Source organism: Falco cherrug, chromosome 1 (assembly GCF_023634085.1).
Source record: "Falco cherrug isolate bFalChe1 chromosome 1, bFalChe1.pri, whole genome shotgun sequence".
NCBI lineage: Eukaryota > Metazoa > Chordata > Aves > Falconiformes > Falconidae > Falco > Falco cherrug.
The window spans coordinates 11840341-11863342 of record NC_073697.1 but is presented as its reverse complement, the minus strand read 5'-3'; the positions used below and the strand labels follow the sequence as shown (position 1 = coordinate 11863342).

General features: G+C 42.7%; 1 protein-coding gene across 2 annotated transcripts in view; it reads left to right on the top strand.

The window, feature by feature from the left end:
- Window positions 1-23002, top strand: part of SLC7A11 (solute carrier family 7 member 11) — a 242637-nt gene that overhangs the window by 207498 nt on the left and 12137 nt on the right. For both annotated transcript variants that reach the window (XM_055719310.1, XM_005439178.3), the window contains 3 exons: window positions 20831-20954; window positions 22154-22257; window positions 22740-22836. In XM_055719310.1, coding sequence (XP_055575285.1) covers window positions 20831-20954; window positions 22154-22257; window positions 22740-22836 — 325 coding nt within the window. The remainder of the gene's footprint in view (window positions 1-20830; window positions 20955-22153; window positions 22258-22739; window positions 22837-23002) is intronic.

The window sequence follows — 23002 nt, the reverse complement described above, 5'->3', positions numbered from 1 at the left end:
AATTCCTTGGTGACTCTAAGGTAGTCTGTGATCAAGTGGGCAGCTAGCGATGTTACAGAATCATGGAATGGTTGGGGTTGGGTGGCACCTCTGGAGGTCATTCTGTCCAACCCCTGCTAAAGCGGGGTCACCCAGAGCGGGCTGCACTGAGCCGTGTCCAGGCGGGTTCTGAGTGTCTCCAGAGAAGGAGACCCCCCAGCCCCTCTGGGCAGCCTGCCCCAGTGCTCTGCCACCCTCACGGTGAAGAAGTTCTTCCTCACGTTCAGAGGGAGCTGCCTGTGCCTCAGCGTGTGCCCGTTGCCCCTCGCCCTGTCGCTGGGCACCGCTGAAAGAGCCTGGCCCCGTCCTCCTGCCGCTGGCCCTGAAGATGTCTGCAGCCATCGATCAGAGCCCTCTCAGCCCTCCCTTCCCCAGGCTGAGCAGCCGCGGGTGTCCCAGCCTGCCCTCCCCCGGGAGGTGCCCAGGCCCCTCACCCCCTGCGCAGCCCCCGCCGGGCCCTCCCCAGCAGCTCCCTGTCTCTGGAACTGGGGAGCCCAGCGCTGGGCACAGCACTCCCGGGGCGGCCTCCCCAGGGCAGAGCCGAGGGGCAGGATCCCCTCCCTGCGCCTGCTGGCTACAAATTGATTCACAGTCCTTCTCTAACTCGAAATCATATTATTTCTTCAACAGTGTAAGATGTTGTTAGTGTTGTTGAACTTCGGAAATATTTTTTCCTTCAGTGGTCTTCAATTTCAGTTGTATAAAATGATAGATAGGAGATTTTTAAAGGATGTGGATTCTGAAAATATTTTTCAGCAAAAACTTAGAATCCTCTGCAGTTGCAGTTAAGTAAAGCTACTATGTGGCATAATCCTTTCTTCCCCCTTTTTTTTTTCTCCTCCCCCCCCCATCCCATATCAGGCCATTTCATTTGCAAATATTCTGTGTCTGTTTGTAAAATAACTTTGGTCCAGCCCAGGCAATCTATCATTGTTTAAAAAGTTACACAGTGCAAAGAACATATTATTGAGATGTATAGTGTTTATAAGCCTGCTCTCAGATTGATAAATCATGTCTTGTGCTGTTGAAAAGCCAAGAAATGAATTGCTTTGCTGTGACCTTGGGGTCTGAGATTAGTCAGTTTGTCTATTAGATTTTTCCAGTGTTCTTCGCACTTCATTTATTCCTTCTTTTCTAAGGAACGGAGAAGCGGTAGATGTATAGCAAGTCACCAAGGTTTGATGTCGTCAGACATTTTGTAAAATCAGGATTTCAACATAGTTGATATAATCTGGTTTTATATTCAGTTTAAGTAGTGTAAGTGCCATGTCCAATTAACGTGTACTACCCATTTGTATTAATTAAAGCTTAAAGTCACACTTTGCATCTATGAGTGAGAGAAATGTGGTATTAGAGGGTTTTTTTTCAGGGTGTCTAAGCATTATAGAAATGCAGATGGATGGGAGGGGAGCGGTGGCTGAGACACGTCTTCCAGCTCCCTGGTTGTTTGTAGCCATCTGATTTTTGGCACATCACGTTAGGATGCCCCCTCCCTCCAAAATCAATCAGAAACTTGAATTGCACTGTTCCTCACTACTAGTCGAGACCATGGCTAGTTATTCCTAGTACTCATAACAATGAAAAATATTTTTAATGTTAACTGGGAGGACACAAGCCTTTGATTTTTCTGCCTCTCTGCTTCTCTGTTAATTTTTGCTATTTTTAATTTGATGATGAGCTTTACTCTGAAGAGGAATGTTAATAAGATATCGATTATCTTAGGCATCAGAAAAGGAATAAAGTCAGAAGTTTATCCCCCCACAGCTACGCTGTCTGTCATTTCAAACACACTTCACCACTCCTTTTTATTCAGGAGAGACAGACTGAGTAGCTGAAGCACTGAACTGGGACTCAGGAGAACTGGCTCAGGCACAAAATTGCTGTGGAAATGGAGGGTGGGTTACTTCGTCTTGTCTCCTCTTTCCTTCCTTTCTCTCCTCCCCTTTCTAAATCCACTTTATGGAATGGGAGTTACCATCTCCTGGCTTCCTTTTTTTGAGCATTCATGTCCTTCCAAGATCAGGGATAAGTAATGGGCTATAGGGAAGCATTATGAGGAAGTTTTTTTGGATTTAAAAATCTGTGTGCCTACTCCTTGAACTGAAAGCTTTAGCAGATTTACTACACCCTGGGTGTGGCTTCTGTAGGTCCCAGTCCTGTAAAGTCTCATATAATATCAGTGGAACAAGGAGTGTGTGTAGGTCCCTACATGAGTAACTAACACCTGGGTGTGTTCCCCATGTGGATGCAATCTTATTTTTAAATAAAAATTGGATGAGCCTTTCCCACGAAGTAGCTGGGCATGCATACAGTTCCTTTAAACCTGACACTGGAAGCAGGTATCCTGCCTAGATACAAGCACAGTAGCTTCGGTACCTGGAGTTTGAAGTCTTCCTTGCATTATTCTGTTCCACTTGCTCATAAAAGATACATTTGACTCCAATTCATTTTCTTCGTGTCAGGCTAAACTGCCAAATACTCAGTGCAGAAGTTATAGGATTACATTGTGATATTTTATCTGAAGATAATCAGACAAATGCTAATCTTTCAAATATTTTGCAAAGCCCATTTGTTCATGTGAATTCATCAGATTACCTTAAAGGGAAAGCCAGGTCAGTTGAGTGAGCATTTGCCTTTTTTCTTTGATATATTATTTGTGTCTTGGGTTATTTTTCTGTTTGAATACTTATTCCCCATCATAGAATGAGGATGTTCTAATTATACACACACCCCCCGCTATTCTTGTGTCACTTCAATAATAAAAATCTTATTCTTCCTAAATTTTACTGTAGCTAACAGCATAACAGGCTACAGTTTAATTGCACCCTGTGAGAGGGATAAAATGATAGATTCACAGTCACGTCTTCAGAACTGTAAAATCCTTTAATGGGGAGCTGAAACTGCCAAATAAAGAAAGTAAATTAATTTACTAGGTCAAATATACCTAAAAATCAAACATGGGTTGTGCTATTAGTAAATTGCTTGAAAAAGCATCGTATCTGTGTGTGTTTGAGGGAGAAACAGATAATTACCAGCTCATAGAGGAGCTGCCTTACCAGCATGAGACTGTTCTTGTTAAAATGAACTTTCCTTCACTTTTGCTCTCTCACTAACCTTATTAACTACTTGCTGCTTATGCACCTCACATCGTCAACTCATTCATTATAGTTTTTTATAAATGACTGATAATTCATATCTGAAACAAAGTATTTCAGTCTTGGATGCATGTTTGTGGATGTGTTCAGATTTCTGAAATCTCAGTATAGGAACTAGTTTTTTGCACTTCACAAAAAAAAAGTAAAAATTAAAGGATGCTGCTTCTCTTGCTGCAAGCTGAAAATTCTCTTATGAGTGAGATCTAAATTTTCTGAATTGTTTTGCTTTTATTTATAATATTTTTTTTTCACTAAAACTCCTTGTTTAGTAGATATTAATTGTCATATACTTTGGTACACAGGGATTTCCCAAATTGTGTTACTAGAAGACCATCTCAGCATCAGGCTGAGAATTTTTTGACAAAATATTACATGGGAGGCAATGCAGGCATTAATTGTGATGTGATATGCTTCGTAAATATAACTTGCTGGTAGGAAGGAGTAATTATTACTTAATTTTGCACCTGATCTCAGCTGATTTTTTGGTGGTAGTTTAAGGCAGCTTGGATTCAGAAACAGTTATGAAGCTGGGGGGGTAGAAGTATTGAAAATACTCTTTGGTTAGCTGTGATCTCAGCTTAGGCGTAGTAGTATTGCGGGCAGATTTTCTTGCAATGCGTCCTAATTCCTAACGGAGATACCACTAAATAAATAAGAAAGAAAAAGCTTTTGTAAAAAGCCACCAGACATCCTTCAGGATGTACTGCTTTTGCTGCTGTACTATCCTACATGTCAGTGAATGGAACTTTTAGAGTCACAAGTAAAAGAACCTTGAAGGAAAAGTCCATGCTGGAGCAGCAGATGCTGTGGCAGGTTCAGTTGAGTTCTGGCTCCAGCTTCTCCTTCTCTCTCCCCTCTCCATTCCAGCCCCCGTGAGATGTGCTGTAAATGCCCTAACCTTGACAATCTGTTGGTTCTGCTGAGGATGGACGCAATTAAGCGAGCCACATGTGAGACATGCAAATGTTTCAAGAGCTGCAGTTTGCTTGTGAGCCATACTTGGGGCCTGTCTGTAGTAGGATTTGGTGTGGGTCACTGAGTCCACAAAATATTTCGAACCAGCTGGAGTGAGCAAGGGAAACATTTTAAGTGTGTTAGCAGCTTCCGTTAAAACATGGCAAAGGTCAGGATGGAATTGAAATTGCTAACCCAAATTGACATCCAAGAAGTTGGGTTTCTTTTTCTTAAATTGCATTGAACTGGGTTTTTGCATTTGATAATGTGGATTAGCCCATGGTCTTGTAGCACAGACTTTTCTTTGGCCGTGCAATTTTTGAGAGTTCCAGCACACTAGTTACCATGTATAATATCTCATAATTAACCAAGGATGCGGATTTGGTCCTTTAGTTCTTATTTCCCCTGTTCTAGGCTGCTGAACACAAATCCCTCCTACCACACCTTAGTGCCCCTCGCCCCACAGGTGCGGTGGGGTCCTCCTCAGCACCAGTGCTGTGTCATGAGAGAGAGGAAGCAGAGAGTACAGCTGGAAAGCAAGGTGTGCCGTGCTGCCTTGGGTCTGGAGTGATCCAGATGTACGCAGAAAGACACTCTGCAAACCCAAATCCCCTGCCTTGTCTTTGACACATGCACTTTGTGTCTGAGCGGTGCTTTGAATTCAGCAGAGCAATATATGCAGGCAGCAGAGGAGCTGGGAAGATGACTCACTGCATGAATTCACCTGTCATCTGGAATAGAGATCACAGGGAGCAAAGGCTTCAGCAGCAGGAACAACTAAAAGGCTGCAGGTTTCAGGGGGCACTGTGCCTCTTCCTTACCTCTGCAGGCAGTCGGACGTAGCTGCTGTGTGTGCATACTGCTTTCCAGAGGCTGCATGTTATCCTTACGTATTTAGGTAAGGACCGACCTAATGGATACTATTACAGTCTATAATGCTCAGGAGTGTGTACGTCACACACATTCAACGTATGTTATTATTTCTTTTGCCTTTTCCCTTGTGCAGTTTCGTTTTTCTTTCCCCACTCTGTGTTTTTTTGGTGCTTATATCAGTGCCGAGTCCTGTGGTGCAATCCCACACCACCAGAGAGGGAGAGAGGTGATCCTCAGGTGCAGTTTTCAGGCACCAGTATCTTTGTCATTGGCAGTTGCTTTCTAAGCACCAATTTAGTATTTGAATCGGTTCAGCTGCTTTCCAGTCTTTCTATCTCCTACTTCCACTTCACTATCTTTCTATTTTAATGTAAAAAAAAATATATATACATGTATATATATATATGATGTCTTTTTAGAAATAGACTGCCATAGAGACCTACCTGTGAAAGGGTTTAAAATGGTATGCCAGTCAATATGTGTAAATTAGAAAAGACTGATGTAATCTATAGCACCTGTAAAGGTTTCAAAGATATAGCTTGATCATTAATTAGGTGACAATAAGGATGTCTCATAAAATCACATTGAAGAGACTAATAATTCACTATCAAATGAAGAAAGGCAAGGTCACTTGTATTATTACCTCTTCTAACATTTATATTCTTTGTATAAAATGCTCCTACTCATGCAAAAGTTGAGCTGAAGGCCATGGAAATATTCAGAACTAGGAAATGCAGATTTTATACCTAAGCTCTGAGGACATACTAAAAATAATAATTATAGTAATAAAAAAAGTAGTTGTCTATATTTGTTCTGTTTGATTGTTGTAGTATGGTTTGTTATTTCATACAGTCAAATTTAACCCATAGCACATGCCTGGCATTGTTTAAGGAAGAATAAGTAGAAAAATGGAAGAACAAAAATGAATGCTATAGGTGCAGGGTTAGATCAGTATCGCTGTGCTGGGTTTTAACTGTGGGTATGTGTATCAAAATTAATAGTGCCATCGGTATTCTTTTTCTCCTAATTGTCTGATACAAGACCTGATTTCATTTCCTTTTGTGTCTCAAGAATGTAATAAAGATACCACAGAGCTGTTAGTACAGGCAGTCAGCTACCTGAAAAATCAAAGATATTCAGCAAACATAGCTGGAGGATGGAAGGAAACAGAGAAGGGAAAAGATAAATTGCAACAGCAGAGGCCATATCGCGCTGATATATGCCAGGACACAGGGTTAGTAGTGGTCCTGTGCGTGCTGTTAGGAGGGAGGAGGTAAGGCGGGATGGGAGAGCAGGCTGCCTGCCTGATGGTCTCATGGCAGCAGCTACATGAAGGCAATACTTCAGAAGTCCCGGCTTTGGTATGTTTGTTTCTGTTTAGGTAGACTTGGTGGTTTTAAGATAAAGGGCCCAGCTAAAATGAAAATGAATTAAATCCTTCAGAATTCTGGAAGCAACTGAAACTTTCTGAAGATTGTTTGTAGTTCTGACAGTGCATCATTCGGGCAGGCTGCCACTGAGGGAGGGGTGTCTGCTGGGTGGGAGAGGGTACCGTGGGCTGGTGAGTGGTGTGGGTGGACAGGCAGGTGTGTGGGCTGCCGTGATGCACAGCCTTATGTTTTCTGATCCAAGAGTAGTGGAGAAAGGGGGTCTGGGCTAATCTCTTCTGCAGGGGATGAGGATGTTTCAACAGTTTGATTTTTACAACTGACCGCCTTTGTCAATTTAACTCAGGTGATGTAAGGTGTCCTAACCAGGTGTGGGTGAAGGTATTGCCCGAAGCGCACAGAGAAGAGGCAAATATCTACATGGAAGTGGGCGCTTAAAAGGCAAAACCTCAGCCAGGTTTCTCATCCTCTGCCAAGCCTGTGGCAGCTCTTTTGAGGAACCAAAGTTCAGGGAACTCAGCTGGAGCATCCTGCCTGCCCTCTCTCTCTGCAGCGGTGGCGGAGTCTCCCCAGCGCACCCAGAGTCCTGCAGGTTTGCAGGAGCTGGCTTGCTGTCGCAGAGTCTTGCAGCACCTCTGGCTCAGAGTGTCACAGAGCTTTGGTGGCTCTGGGGCATAAGGATGCGACAAGCCTCCATGCTGTCTTCAGCTCGGGGTGGTGGCCGCCGCGGCTGCTCGGTTTGGGCTGTGCAGCATTGCATGGCTATAGAGTGGGTCGCTCCTTTCCAGCCCTCGTGGCTCAGTTTGCTTGCTGATGTGATAACCTGCTGAGCACAAGGTGTGTTTGCTTTCCTTTTCTCCCTGCCCCCCCCCCCCCCTTCTTTTTCTGTTTGTTTATGTGAATCATTGTTACTATGAATCATCCCAGCTAAGGAAGTAAAACAAATGTTTATTCATAATCTCTCCGGGGAGCTGGCAAAAGCCTAATCTGCTTTACCAGCAGGCTAATGTAATGTAACAACAAAACAATGTAACCTTCGAAGTTCCCACTGCCCTGTGTTTTCCTTCATTTTCCCCACCCGAAGTACATGTGAGCTGACTTCAAAGTCTATTTCTCTTGCACTAAGGCACATAGTGGTACCTGTACAGAAGGGTGACGGCATCCTCTTTATGGGAACCCTGAGCTGCTCAGCAGAATATTCATTGCAGGAATAAAAATCTCTTGCAAGACTGATGTACAGCTAAAGGTCCAGAGCTGTAAAACACACTGTATTTTACTGGGGAGATCATGGATCTCTCAGGACTAAGCTAGCTCTTCTCCTGGCCGCAGCAAAGGTCCCAGGCTGCCATTAGACATTTTCATTCTTTTTAGGTGGTACGTAAGCAGGTGGGCTGACTGAATTTCCTGGAAAACAGGTGAGACAGCAGTGCATTAGTGGTAGGTAGAAAAGTGAGTAAACTCACTAAACTCACCAGATCAGTCATAACCAGATGAGGCGGGGGAAAAAAAAATAAAAATCCAACCCCCCAAAAACCCACCCAAACAGGAACCCAAACAAAAACCCCAACCAAACACAAGCCAAAAAAGCAAAACATATATATATATATATATTCCAAGTAGGGATCAGATAAAGCTGTACCTGTACACTTACGTCAGCCACAGCACTGAGTCCATGCCAAACATACAGGGCCAAATCAGCAAACATTTTGTCTGCGTAAGAACTACTGGCTTGAGAAGCGGTTTTTCATTTAACTATGATGTATTGCACCCTTGGCATGCTAGCCCAGTGCCTGAACCCCCTGGCTGCACTGGCTGATAACTGCTGTTGGGCTGTGCCTTTGGGCTAACAGCTGGGTTAGGTGACAAAGCTGTGTCCGTGTGAGGTGGCTCGGAGCCTGCCTTTGGGTACAAGGAACAGCCACTGCAGCTCACCCACAGCCTCCGCAGCGAGCACCTCAGACCCTGCGCAGGTTATACTCTTGGTGAAAGAAAGCAAGTGTGGTTTATACAATTTTTTTGTGTTGATGCTGCTTTGCAGTGTAGGCAGACCTTTCTGGGTTTTCCTCTTCCCACTTTTAAACAGGAGCCTGGTTTGCTCTGATGCTAGTGCTTTTATTTCCTAATTTACCAACAGGCTGTGGGGGAGGTGATTCTGAGCACTCACCTTAACGTTTTAGCCCAAAATTTAAATCTGGGTTTCAAATAGCACTGAACTCCCACTGTAGAACCCTGCAGAAGCCATGAAATTCCTGATGAAATTGCATAGGTGTAGAGCAGTATTTGCTCATGAATGCCATCAGTGTCGGTGACATGCTCTATATCAAAAAAAGGGGTGTCACACCCATTTTTCCTGTTATTTGTAAAAGCAAGCCAACACCCGCTACCTGTGGGTAGCTATATATGACAGAGGCTACCAGTGTGATGTTCTGATCTGTACCATGGCGCATTTTTTCCTGGCTGCAGAAGAGGAGGGCCCTCTTTGTGCCTCTTTTTGGTTCCTTTTCTCTTTAATGCTGAGCCTCAAAAATTACAAAGTGCAGCATGCTAAGCCACTGTGAGGTGATCACGGTGTTATAGCAGAAGCAGCAGCAGTTTGCATACCATTATCAGTAACCTTAGAGCACCATTTCAACTTCTGCAGGCTAATGCGCCTGGCAACTAACTGACAGAGAAAGTGAGATAGCATTTTTTAATGGTATAAAATACAGAATGGGAGGATGAAACACAAATGAAAGAATGGACTACTAAATTTGCAAGGCTAGTATGTTCTTTATTGTGCTCATGTGCATCAGGTTGGAGTTTCATAACTGCACAAACAGTTATTAACACCTGCCATGTCATCAAGAGTACTTACCCTTTAGAACAGCACGGCCAAAATATCAGTAGTAATAGTATTATCATACACAAGAAGAGGAATATATTCCACTTGGTTCAGCTAGCAGAATAACTTACTCAAGTTTGACACAGTCTTTTTGGATGAGACATTCAAATGGGGTTGTCTTATTTGATTGTTCAGCTTTGATAAGTAGTGAAATTGCTGGTCTGTATTTAAGATACATAATAGTCATATCAAAACAAGACAATTTGGCATTGTGCATTTGTCCTGTAGATTAACATATCTTTTTCTGTGTGATCGCAGCATTTCCATCAGAGGAGGCTGTAGGTTCTTCTCAGCCAAAGAGTGATCAGATTCCTGTTCCCCTGCACACCCCTTCCCCACGTGGTAGCTCTTCTATGTCTGTGCCGATGGGTGTACTGATGTTTTGGAAGCGAGTTGCTTACAGTGTAGCTTATACTTTGATATTTGGCTGTGAGTGTGTTGGAATTCTAAATACATAATGACAGTGATGTTTTATTTAAGGAAAGAAAATTCTTAACTAACAACCCATAAGGGTTTCCAATCATTTAAATTACAGTACAGCCTATATCCATGAACTGTAAACTAAGAGGATTTATATAAGATTACAGTGGCTCCAGAGGAGCTGTGAAGTGAATAATCTGCATTTTACAAGTTGCACTGCTGTGGTCTATTATGTCAATCCTCATTTGCTTGTAACACTTGTTGTTGAGGGAGTACTGTTGTTTGCATCTTCACCTTGTCATTATATTTTGGTCATTGCAGAAAAGTGGACTGAAGTATGATGGAATGAAATGTCCCTTACAAGAGTAGTTTTGGTATCATTATTTGAAAAGATCTAACAGCATGGAGAGACCTCCTCTATAGATCACGAGAAAGGATAGAGAACTGCAGTAGCACTCCAGTATGAGAAGAGGTTTAACTTCTGTGTGGAGTTACTTTAGAGAAAAGAAGAATTAGATTCATCCTACAGTAAAGGAATGACAGGCACTTCTATTTTGTCTTATCTGTTTATTACAGGGAAAAACAGCTGCTAAACAAAACCAGATAAAAGTAAAGATTCATCCACAAGAGCATAGAAGGCCATGAAATTCTTTTCCTTAGGCAAAACTTTATTAGAGGATGAGCTTCTTGTGAGTCTGAGAACAAAGTATTTTTATAGACGTGAAAAATCAAGGATTGCTTTAGGATTCTTGCTTGGTGCTTGTGAGGGCCATGAGGAGAGTAGCTGCAGGCTATCCCAGACACCAGCAGGTCCCAACCTGGGCACGGTGTTGGCTGTTGTCAGTCAGGATGCTGTTGTAGATGAACTGCCCTGGACAGTAATGAATTACATATCTTCTCTGCTCCTAAGCAATAATTTCCCCCAGAGTGGCCCAAATCCTGCCATCTACTTTGTGCTTCTTTTGGTTACTGAAACAAGCCTTGCAAGCACTTTTGCTAAACCAGCAGATAACTCTGTCCTGTTGCACAGAGCTGGTGTTTTCGCTAGGTTTATTTTCAGGTGCAGATGTCAGGGAGGCTGGTGGTGGACAGTGTGCTGTGGAGTGCCAGGATGTAGGGCTTTTTGATGGCATAAGTGCATGGGTTTTAATAGGTTGATTTTGAGTCAGAATAAGAGACAGTGCAGTAAGTTCTGTATAAACTTCCATGACCACTTTCATTTTAAGATTTTAGCATGGAAAGGTAGTGCTTCATTGGCAGAAGGTACACTGAACGGTGTGCAACTGCAAAGGTGAGTCAGCCTCAAAAAAAAGAAAAAAAGAAAAGGATATGTTCTTCTATGCATGTGATTGTCGTTGAAGTATTATGAAGTTTTAGTGAGAGAGGATTTCAGCTTACTGATTCTTCCTTTCTCAAAGCACTGAAGGTAATAAAATGAAAAAGTTGATATTCCCATTTGAACTCCACTCAAGTGCCTCCAGTTACTGCATGCTACAAAGGCATATTTCAGCTCACACTTGGAGTTTTCTGGATTCCTCTTCTGTGCCAGAACTTAGTAATTTCTTACAGGGTTATTTCAGTGTGCTATAAGGGCTGTCCCACATCTGTAGTCAGTCTGCTAGGCTGTCCTTAGAAAGAGCCTCATTTCCTCGCTTTCTGCAGAGAAAACTATTTATCTGCCAGACAGCCGCCTTCATGGCAGTGCAGTATTGTTAAGACATCTCCTTTTAATTTCATTTAAACCCTTTTATATCTTTTAAAATGCTAATTTTTCAAGGCACCCACAGTTACCATTTTTCTCATCTTGAATTCCTTCAGAAGAAAAGCCTTTCTTGGTAAATGATATTTTAGTTTCCATGGTGCTCCTTGTTACAAGTAGCTGCTCTTTTCATCACCGAATGGTGCAATTTTCATTCATGCTGAAATATCAATGGTAACATACAGCAGCAAATTGTTCCTTTATGATCCTTGGCATTGTAGAAACTCTCCAGCTCAAAATTAAATGTCAAGGAATTTAACAAGTATGAAAAACCTGACTCCTTTTATGCACACACACACACAGAGACACGTGGCTGCTCCCTCCATCCCCCTATGCACCTAAGAATTTGTCTTCCCTTGTTACCACAAGGAGTCATTAATATGCTACCAGCGATGCTTCTTAAAAAGTTCAGCTGCGGGGCCGAGGGGGCGGCGTTCCCTCCCGTACCCTCCGCTGGAGCTGAGCAAGGCATTTTGCATTCAGGCTGCTTGTTCCCAGGCTCTGAACTTGAGTGGCTCATTTTGGGAATGATAGCAGCCTCACCAGCCTGCTCCTTTGCATTACTCAAAGTGTCGCACTGCCATTTGCCATGCCATAAATCAGAAACATGTGTCCTCAGCACAGGCAATAGAAACACCTATGGATCAAGGCAGGGCTCTGCTTCCACCCCAGCCCTGCTGCTGCAAATCCTGGGGTACCGGCGGGAATGTGGGAAGGATGCTGTGACAGGCAGAGGGGGTTTTAGTGGGGTTCCTTTTGTAACTACCATCATCTCTTTGCCTGGCCATGATGTTATTGTTATGTGGTAGCTGCTGGCTTAGGTTTCTCAGCTGTGAGGCCCAGTCTGCTCCTTTCCTGCCTCAGATTCCCCTTGTTTATACTGCTAAATATTCACCCCCCCTCCCCAACTATTGCCAGTGCTCTGCCAATGGCTGCCTTTGTGCTTCACGGGAAAGCGGCCATGCAGGATGGCAGCCCTGCTGGGTCATAACTCTGCAGGGAACTTCAGGAGACTCTGTCTTTCCTACAAAACAGTGATTCTGCCAGAGGAAAGTAGACCTTGTTCATAAATCAGGTGCTCAGGGAATTAGTAATTTAAAATTTCCAGGAGAACCTCCTGCAACAAATAAAGTTACTTTTAACACGCAGTTACATCACACCCTTCTTCTTCCATTTATTTGAAGTTTGGCAGTGAGGTGTGTGTCCCTATGGCGCAGTTAAGAGGAGGTTAGATCTGCGATCCTGTGCTGGATAAGGCAGCTTGGAGGAAGTGCTTTGAAGTGCGCCTCTGCCCCCACTCCTCTTCATTTCCATACATGAGCTTGGTGCAGGCAGGTGTTTTGTTTTTACAACCCCATGTCAGTTTTGCGGTTATGGCTTCCTTGCCTCTAAGCAAGCACTGTGATTTACTATTGCTTCTCACAATAATCTACGCTACTGGCAGTGCTGTAAGCACTTCCAGCAAATAGGCCTCAGAAGAAAATAAAATGCTGGAGCTTGTGAAAGAGCAGAGGTGCTTCCTTCATCTCCTGGTTGAGCTGGAGCTAGGCAATAAAAATAAAACCTGAGGTTTTGCATCTCTGGTGGAATAGGTCACAAATGTCTTAGAGTAGATGAAAGTTTCCCACAAATGAAATAAAGGAAGGATGTCAAAACGCTGATGTTAGGTAGAAGCATGGAAGTCATTAATCAAAACCTGGTGTGACAATACATTTGTATTTGAATCCTTTGAATTTAGACTAGACTGCTTTTTAAAAGGCAAGCTTTTGTGAAAGAGGGTGGCAGACACCTTTTTAATTACAGGTCCAGCCTAAACCACCTATATTGCAATGCCCTAGATAAATGAACATTTTCATCTGAGCCTCTTCACTGTTGTTTCAGGTTCTGAAATGCTTAATGCAGATTGTTTTCTAGAGATCCTGCTCAGCTGCTGCCCACATTTCCAGACACCTGACCGTTCCCTAGTTAACCCCCCAAACTCTCTGATAACAAGCAGACCTGAGCCCCCAGGGCAAGCCTAGCTCAGTGCAGGGGTGCCTGGGCCTGACCATTAACAATGGGAAAGAAAAGCCAGCTTAGGTCCTTGGGACATTTAAGTCCTCGGGAGTGGTGTGGCTCAGGGTCTTGTTACAGTGCAAAATAAAAACCAGGTTTGATTATTCATATATCTTTTGGAGATGGTCATAAGCTTTGTACAGGAAGTTTGCAGATGAGGTAAAGTGAAGATGTTGAATACTGGCACTTGATGGACATGTGGAAATGGTTTATCCAAGAGTTGACTGAGAAGTCACAGGGGATGATATATATTGTATGTTTCAAATCTGTGTTCCATTTTGTTTTTTAAAGAGATTTTTTTAAAAATTAAGCCCCTATGTTACTTGCATTTCATATTGTTTCAGCTCTGTGCTTGCTTTCTGGCTGCTAACAGTATTTAATGCGCTTGCTGTATGAGAAATGTGCATGACTAAGCAAAGACGGTGTGGCTAACAATGAGTGTTGTAACCTTGAACGTCTTTTGTGTCACCTTTCATATCTGCTCTGTTGGCTTAGTTCTCTTTGGGAGTGCCAGGGATGTTATCTACTCCATGCAAAAAGATTGAGGATCCTGCTTGAACATGAGAGGGCTCTCTAGCCAGCAGTCCAAGTTTCAGAGGAATCCCTTCTGCCTTTCAGAGAAAGCTGTTTCATAAAAGGCATTGGCTTGTTGAGTTAGGGCTCGGGCCATGCCATAAGTGAAAATGGCACTCTGGTGAAGGTTTGGCTTGCCAGCCTGAATCAGTGCATGATGTGGCTGCAGCCAGGTTTGAATCGCTATTAGAATAAAGCAAATGACCTTGTAAGCATAATAATTATCCTCAGTCTCTCAAGGGCTGTTAACGGATCTGCTTCTGTTTGGGACTTCAGCTGGGAGGGTTTGCCTAGAAGGAGAGAGTTTTGGACTAGAGCAAGTCAGGAAATCTGAGAAAAAGATATTTTCCACTTTAAGATTTTGATTCATTGAAGTTGAAACTTCTGATGGGAAACTTGACCATTTCAGTATGAAGTTTCTTAGGAAAAAAATATATCTTAGAACGAAGACAGAAATCTTGTCCATCTGGTGAAGACCTAAGAATGGCCAATGGCTTAAAAACCATAGTATTGTGTGTGCTCAGATACAGGAGACTGCAACGCTTTATTTGCTTGAAGTAGGCTCAGGACTTCAACTTGCGTTGAAATGGCTACTGGTTACTGCAGGGCAATGCTTTCCTTTTGCATTTCATCTCAGAGTGAAACCTCAACAGATCTCAAAATCAAGAAAAATCCTTTTCAAATCAGCTGTTTTTCTGAGTAGACCTTGAGGTGCTGACATTAGTGCCAAACCTATATAGTGGTTTGGAAATGTCTTGTGTATTACTGCCAAGGTGATATTCAAGCAGGCTGTTCCTCAGGTAGAAGCGGAAGCTGCTTCCAGGAAAGTCTTTTGCGATATTCATCTTTTCTCTCAGAACTTTGAAGAAAATCAGTATCAAAAAGAAAAAAAAATAAATCTGAGGAAACCTGAATCAGGAAAATATTAACAATGTAATCAAAAAATGTAAAAAAAAAAAAAAAAATCAGATGAGAGACAATTAGTGTAGCTTCTAAACATCTGAATGTTGATTAAAATTGAATTGAGTATCTGTGTTTTAACATTTACCCATCCCTAGCTGCTCTTCAAAACCAGGACTTCCCCCTTCTGCCCTATAGACAAAGCAATTATGATGGAGAACCACAACAGCTGACACAAAAAGCACAATTACCTTGGGCTTCCCAGAAAGAGTCAATGAGGAGTCTGCCATCCCAGAGAAATTCAGCATTAGCAGTACAGCTAGTCCACCCTGTGGCTGTACAGGGCTGAAATGCATTGCCAAGCTATACTGTATATGGCTTCAGAGAAATTTTTCTCCTTCTAGAGCCTGTAAAGAGCCCCGGAGCTAGACCATGGGGTTCAGTTAATCAGGATATCCACTGGGTGTTGGATGTGACCTTTGGTGTTGCAGAATCATAGATCTGATAATCTGCACTGGTACTGCTGTACCTCCTGCAAATATTTTTGAGAGGAAAAACACAGAGTAGACTGAATATGGGAGTGGGGGTGGGGGAGAAGAGAAAGAAAGCCAGAGAGAGAACCTGGGCATAAGAGGAACAACAACAGTAAATCAGCTGAGGAACCTTCCCAGAGTCTACAGCTCATATCCCAGTTTAATGATAACTTTTATAATGACAAACAGCAAACACTAAAGGCTGTGACCATTTGCAGGCTGTTCTTTCTGTGAAACAACAAGCACAGTCAAATATGCCCCACTGAGTCTGCTGAGTTCACAAGTACGAAAGACACTGTCGCCATGGCCTTTGCTGTTTAGAGGCCATGCCAAAATAATTTCCTTGCTTCTGTTTTAAAGCCAGGTTTTGCAATGTTCGGTCTGAGTTGGCTGTCCTGGAAAAAGCTGCTCCAGTGGGACACAGCCGGGAAACAAAACAAATCAGTTCATTAACTGGTAAGGTTAGGTGGGATGAACCATGCCTTTAGTGTGCTATGGAACTCCCTGCTACATTTAAATAAATAAATAAAACTAAAAAAAAAAAGAAAGGAGAGAGGAAAAGTCCGAATTCCTTCACACGGTTTCCAGGCAAGGATTTGCTTAGTTTTCATGTGCATGAACCTGTATATGCTGTATTTCTTTAGTTGAAAACTTACCACCACGGGCATTTCAAGATCCTTTTCAAAAGTTCGCTTGTGTGATGATAACATTCACCATTTGCAATCTGTTAAGCAATTTTCCAAATGAACTGTTTCCAGATTTTGGCACCCTTAAAAAATACCTAATCATCCATTGCACTGTCCATAGGGCCAAAGCTTGGCAGAAGAAGTCACAAGTGCAAAATTTATCCCAATAACCTGACATTGGAAAAAATAACCAAATCCAATACAGAAAGCAGCGGGAGAGTTCTGGGAATTTAATATTCCCAGGACTTTGGTGCAAGACCTGATGACATATAGGCTTGGCTTACTAAGTGCTGTGTTCCGGAGCCTGACCTATATCTCTTGCTGTTCCCAGGTGAGCTGTGGCAGTCCCCAACCCTGAAGAGCAAAGCAGTATGTTTTGATATAAACTTGCTTATCTGTGATGTCTGTTTTTCATGCAGAAAGCAGCCTACAAGACAGCCCGTTGCACTGAAGGGATCAAATGGTTCTCGCCAAGTCAACGTGTGAAAAAATTACAGTATCACCCATCTGTTAGGAGAAGAGGATGCAAAATTTAAGAGCAGGCCACCCCCCAGGACAGAATAAAACACAGAATAAAAACAGAGAGGCAAAAGGGATGGGAACCATCACAGCACCTTTCAAATACACATATTTGTAAATACTTATATGTGTCTCAGCAATGACTGACTTTGGCAATGAGCTAGTATTGTCTCGTTTATTGTAGCAAAGTTTCTCCTCAGCAGATCACAGCTTCTCCCCCTTCAATCCTTCCCAATATGTTCCAGCTTTATATTCCAGACTGGAGCTGCTCTTTGTGGGCTTGCAGCTCAGACACTATTAAATTACGTGACTTCTTCTCATCTTCTTTTGATTGTGATTTTCCAGGGGAGAAATGAAAAAGAGGAAAGACTAGCTATGAAGCCATGCTGTCATTTACCCCACCGCATGCTCCATGGCTGTTACTGCTGCAGCGAGCATTAAAGGAATCCCTTCTCCATTTTGATGCATTGGTTCTGTACCTCTGACACGTGCAGAGAGACAGCAGCAAGATGCTGGCATAACAGGGCGAGGAATCGGGCGACAGCCTGCATTTAAAAACCTGCTTGCTTTGTATCACCTAGCAAGGGAAGAAAAGAGCTGCTGCTGTGCCTAATTACTTGCTTGCTTTCTGGTGTTTGACTTCACTGGTTTGGATTATAATTGGTTACAGTTCATAAAAGGGGTCTTCTGTGACCAGCTGACTTTAAAGGGTCACACTGCATTACAAGTGTGCTGGGAAGGGCAATAGAATTTATTAACTTCTCAAATGTTTTCAATACCCTTTCCAGCAGGCTTTCCTAAAAAGTGAATCAGCACACTCTCTTGGCTAAAACTTGAGAGACCTAGAAAGGTACCAATTGCACAGAGTAACTCTGTTCTCCGGAATGTCCCCCGCCAGCTGTGGGGCAGCTGTGAATTTGCAATATATCAGAAATGTCTTACTGCTGTGCTAGCACCCTGTGTTGCGTTTGATTTGTGGGATGCAGAAGGGAAAAGGTGATATCTGCATCGACAGAGGCAATTTAATGGAGAACAGAGCTCAGGTGTGATTTTTCCTGATTTGGAGAGAAGATTTGGAAGTCTAGGAGAATATCTAAATTACAAGAAAATTGGTACAGTGATCCTCCAAGGAAAGGAGGTGATCTTTATTGGTAATGGTATTACGGCTTTTATTCCAGTGCAATGACTGTAGTTCGTAGCAGAGAGTTTGATAATGGGTTCCTGTTGCAAATCAGGAGCTGCCTCTTAAATTGGATGGATAGAAAAGACGCGATTAAAGCTCTCACTTAGGGTTTTACATATGGTTCGTACCTGTCTGTCTGTGCTTTCAGGTGATTCCAGGACTGAGTGTAAATCTGAACCGAGGTGTCAGTGAGAAATGAACCATACTGTATTACTCATCCCTGAAATCTTGAAACCGGCCTTTCATTTTTGTCTAAATCTGTCACTGAATGCAGCAGCTAATAAGCAGCCCTCGGAGGGGCCGTGTGCGAGCGCGCAGCAGCCCTCTGAAGGGTTGCTCCTGCCGGCAGGCAAACGGAGGTCCAACCTCCGCGCTGGCTTCGCTCAGAAGGCTGGCACTCGGGAGCTTAGAAGTCACAGCATCCCTTGTGCTGCTCCAGGCATGAGTTATAATCTGCAGGCTTTTTAATGAATAGTGCTTGCTGACTAGTTCTGGCTTGGGTTTGGGGTTTTATTCTTCTCCTGAGTTTGTTTTTTTTTTTTTTTTTTGTTGTTGTTGTTGTTCTTGGTATTACTGTTGGAGGGGGTTAGTGCTCTTCAGTGTAACAAGGAAGGACCCGCAGTGCTAAGAAAAGAAAAGGGTCATGTTTGGAAGCATGATTTGTATGTTTGGTTGGTTGGGTTTTTGTTTTTTTTTGTTCCCCTTAGTTTTGAACTACCATTTTGTTTTAGATTTGGATTTAAATTAGAAGTGAATACAGCAAGCAGATATTTGGTAAGAGTTAGAATGAACAAAGGCAGTTTGTTAAGTTTAAGAGTGTGGTTTCAGTCGTTCAAATGGTGTTTGTGAAAACAGTATGAATTTGCTATCTTTGGCTGAAAATATTTTTTTTAAGGTTGGAGTAAGTGCTGATTTATCCAATAGCTTGGTGGTTGAAGCATTCAGCTATGACCTAGGAGATATAATTAAAATATCTGTTCTGAGAGGCTTTGAAACCATGTATCTGTACCTTGAATCAGATGCTAGGTGGATTGAATTCAATTTACACCCAGGTCAGGTAAGAACATTAGCCAAACCGGATGCAAAATATCTGGCAACTGACCTACAAAACCATTTTTTGCACAGACATATCAACATACAGTTCTTCAGTATTTCTTGAGTCAGTACCTTTGAGGTTTTTTTCAGCAATACAGCACTTCTGTTTTGTGCTATTTGCTCAACGGTCCTTACCGTTGCCTTCTCCATCACCAAGCACATCCTATAAGATGACCGGCTTCCCTCCTTCCAGCTTTTTGACCTGAGGCTGTGTGCGTGAGGTGGTAGTGGGTTAATGCAGTGTTGTCAAGCCTACCCAGAGTTGGTGCTGCAATACAGCATGATCTTCTCACCTACCTGCCTGTGTGTCTGAGTTAATGATAATATTTGACATCATGGCTACTAAGGTGGGCAAGATACGCAACAGTGATACCGTTCCACTTTATTTATTTATTCATTAAGTATCAGTTTAGCGCTTGTTTTCAGCTCAATACAGGCGTACTGATGTCAAGGATTTATTTGAGAAATAAGGACTGGTAGTGAAGAGGATCCTTAAATTCTGTCCCAGCTGTTTGTGTTTGAGAGAAATATCAGATAATAATGGTTCTTTGTCTTGGCTTTCAAAACACCTTTTCCTTTTTTTTTTTTTGCAATAGTCCTTTAGGACTATGCTTGTGGTCCCTTCTGGAAAACCAGAATTCCTCATTCTGCCTCTCTCCCACCTGATGATGTGATCTTCACAACAGAGTTCTCTAAATATGGCAACCCTTCCATCTTTTCAAAAGCAATCTCAGTTTAGACCGCTGGAAGGAACTGGTGGTGAAGCAGGAGCTCCCAGCTCTCCTCAGAGGGAGTGCATGTACCATGTCTTCCCAACTGTAACTCTCAGCCTTGGAATTAAAGGACCAAATATTCCTTTCAGATCTGAGTCTCTTCTTGGTGTTATGCAGATATCAGTGATATCAAGAATGATATCAAGTGGAAAGAGACTAGAATAATGCTTGAAACATCTAGGGGGTTTTCTAACTAGAACATTTGCCTGCAGCGTGGCTTCCGACTAATTCACTGTGCCTCTGTTCCTCTTCTTTAAAATAGAAGTAGTTCTGCTTTTCTGCTCTGCTGCCTGGGAGGACATGCTATACAAAAGTTCGGTGTTGTTGTTTATTTGTGTGTTATAGCTGTCTTTTAGCTGTCAGGGGTTTTGTACTGTTCAGTGCTATTTGTGCTGTGCTAACGGTACAAATTTGTGCTGTTCCTATTTCTGTGTCATACCCTGCCCTGATGTATCCCTGAATAGCAAGAGAGATAATTGGGATATGGTGCGGTGTGCGAGGGAAGAATTGCACAGAGGAGGAAAGGGCAGAATATCACATGCTACATATTTTGGCATCCAGGGGAAGGTGTCGAACAGCCTCCAGGTGGGCAGTCATCAAGTGCCAGTAGGTGTGTTGGAGATGTCACTGTGATTGCTCTCCTGATAGAGAGCTGGATCACCTGCCTCTGTCACCTGCCTTATTGCTGGTTCAAGCACTGATGCCTGCTGCCTACTTGTTGGGCTCAGCTTGAAAGTCAGTGTGGGTAGGCAGCTCAAATGGGCCACAAGTCCTGTGTGGGAAGCACAGGGACCACAACCTCTTGGCATCCCCAAAGGATTCCTCCTTCAAATGGTTTCTCACCTCTCCATTATAAACCTATTTATTTTGTCTAGATGGTTTTGTTTCAATGTGTTATTTTTTACTGGTAGTTTCTAATTATGATATTTCGGGATCACCAAATGTGCATTCACCATCATTAGTGGCTTCTTCTCATGTTATTTGTTTCATGTTCAGGGAATAGCAACCAGATTGCAAAATAATGAGCTACCTTGTGTATTTCAGAAACATACCCCTCGCAATATGCATTTCAATGATTATCGTCACAGTTGGCTATGTGTTAACAAACGTGGCTTATTTCACTACAATCAGTGCTGGGGAATTGCTGCTTTCAAAAGCTGTAGCAGTGGTAAGTTACAGAAGAAAAACCACAAAGCTGTATCCCTGCTGCAGTTGTGTTTGTTGATATATTCTTATTTCCAGGGGGAAAAAATTGGGAGGACACATCCAGTCAGGCTTTTCTATGGCTCCTCTTTTACACCACATACTAGCATCCCCGTGAAATTAATCTGATTTTTGAGTGATGAGTGGGATTGCACTTAAGGCCATCGATAGCATTTGTAATGTAATGTTAGAGTGTATTTATTTACCTGATATAACAAAGTCAATAGGACTTAAATTTTATAGCCAAGTACATGCTTGAAAAATTCTGTGCTAAATTGTAGGCTGAGCTCCTGGGAAGCAGGGAACACAGATAAGGGTGGAAGGGGGAGCTCTGAACGATTCTGTTTGTAGCAAGAAGCGGTAACACTGTCTGTGCACAACATGCGTCCCAAGAATTTAGGAAGGGGGTGGCTCTGAATACTGGAGTTCATTTGGGAAGGAGTTGCAAGGCAACCTTGCTTGGAAGTACTGCTTTGATTGTTCTTGCTGAATTGTGGTGATGACACTGATTTTTATATTGGTGGTATCTGACTCACAACGAGGAAATAAAATTTTTCGTTTACTTTCCAGTAGTGTCACTGCCTATGGCTATTTCAATTGACACGGCACTTAAAAAATGACCAAATTCTGTAGCTCATGTGAGATTTAGAAACAAAACATTTTGCAAACCTGAAGAACAGTGTGCATGTCTCCTGTGGTGCCCCAAACTCCAGTTAAGGCTCTTCTGGTAACCTAGAACAATATAGTGTGAGTGGATGGACTACACCACTGGGTAGCATCAGCTAAGTAAAATGAAGGCTGTAGAAAAAAAAAAAAAAAAAAGGGGTGTACAGATCAAACCCAGATCCATTCAGACTGGGTCTTCTTTTTTGGTGTCATAATGGTCTAAATGGACATAAATCAGGGCCTGATTCGACCTCTTCGGCATTGCCTCAACTGGCAGTCTTCCACACGCAGTCAGGAGTAAGGGTGGGAGAGCTCATCTGCAGTACCATTGGTGTCACAAAAGAAGAGGTAACAAATGCATAGCACAACTTTCAGTGAGGGACGCAGACAAGGGGTTTAAATGAAATAAAACTTACCTTACTTAATAATTTGTTAATAGAGCAAAATGACTTTCACATTTTATGAAAAATCACTGTATGTTTCTCTGTCCTCTAACAGACCTTTGCCGAACGACTAATGGGAAACTTTTCTTTAGCTGTACCAGTATTTGTTGCTCTCTCCTGCTTTGGCTCTATGAATGGCGGCATTTTTGCAGTCTCCAGGTGAGCGCTGCTAATATTACTGGGGGTGATGGGCATGGGATATGCACTGAAAGTAAGGAAGCAAGGAGAAGGGAGGGTAGGATTTGTTCCTTCAGCAGGAAATGAAAACCAAATGTTTACCAGGCACGAGGCTTTTTCTCACTTTGTTCCTGTTGAGTTTTGTACCTTATTGTTAAAACCCTCTGAATGGTTTGGAAAGGGATCCCTCTGAGCATAGCCCTTAATTAATGGCTGCTTTGTTTCATGTGAAGGAGGGAAAATATTAACTAAATCCAAGCACTGATCATCGTGTAAGGTAAGGAGAGGACACCTTCAGAGATGACTTTGATTTCTGTGTATGGGCTTCTCCTGCCAGTCTTTTCATTCAGAATCCCTCAAACAAGCCTAAGAAGTGCAGCTGGGCTCTGTGACTTTCATGAGCCGCTTTGCCTAGTCACAGTAATGAGCACATTTAAAGTCTGTCCACATTTATTTCCCACCAGGATGTTCTTCGTTGCATCCCGCGAGGGTCACCTTCCGGAAATTCTCTCCATGATTCATGTCCGCAAGCACACTCCTCTGCCAGCTGTCATTGTTTTGGTAAATCATACAAACAAATGTTCCTGCAAAAGAATTCATATTACAGGCTTGCTCTGGAGGATTCGAACAGAATTTGGGCACTGCTTGAGTCCCATTTATTAATGTGTACGTGGGCTTTGGGCAGGGCAGAGGACAGCAAAGAGAGGAATGAGATTTGGGAGTTGTT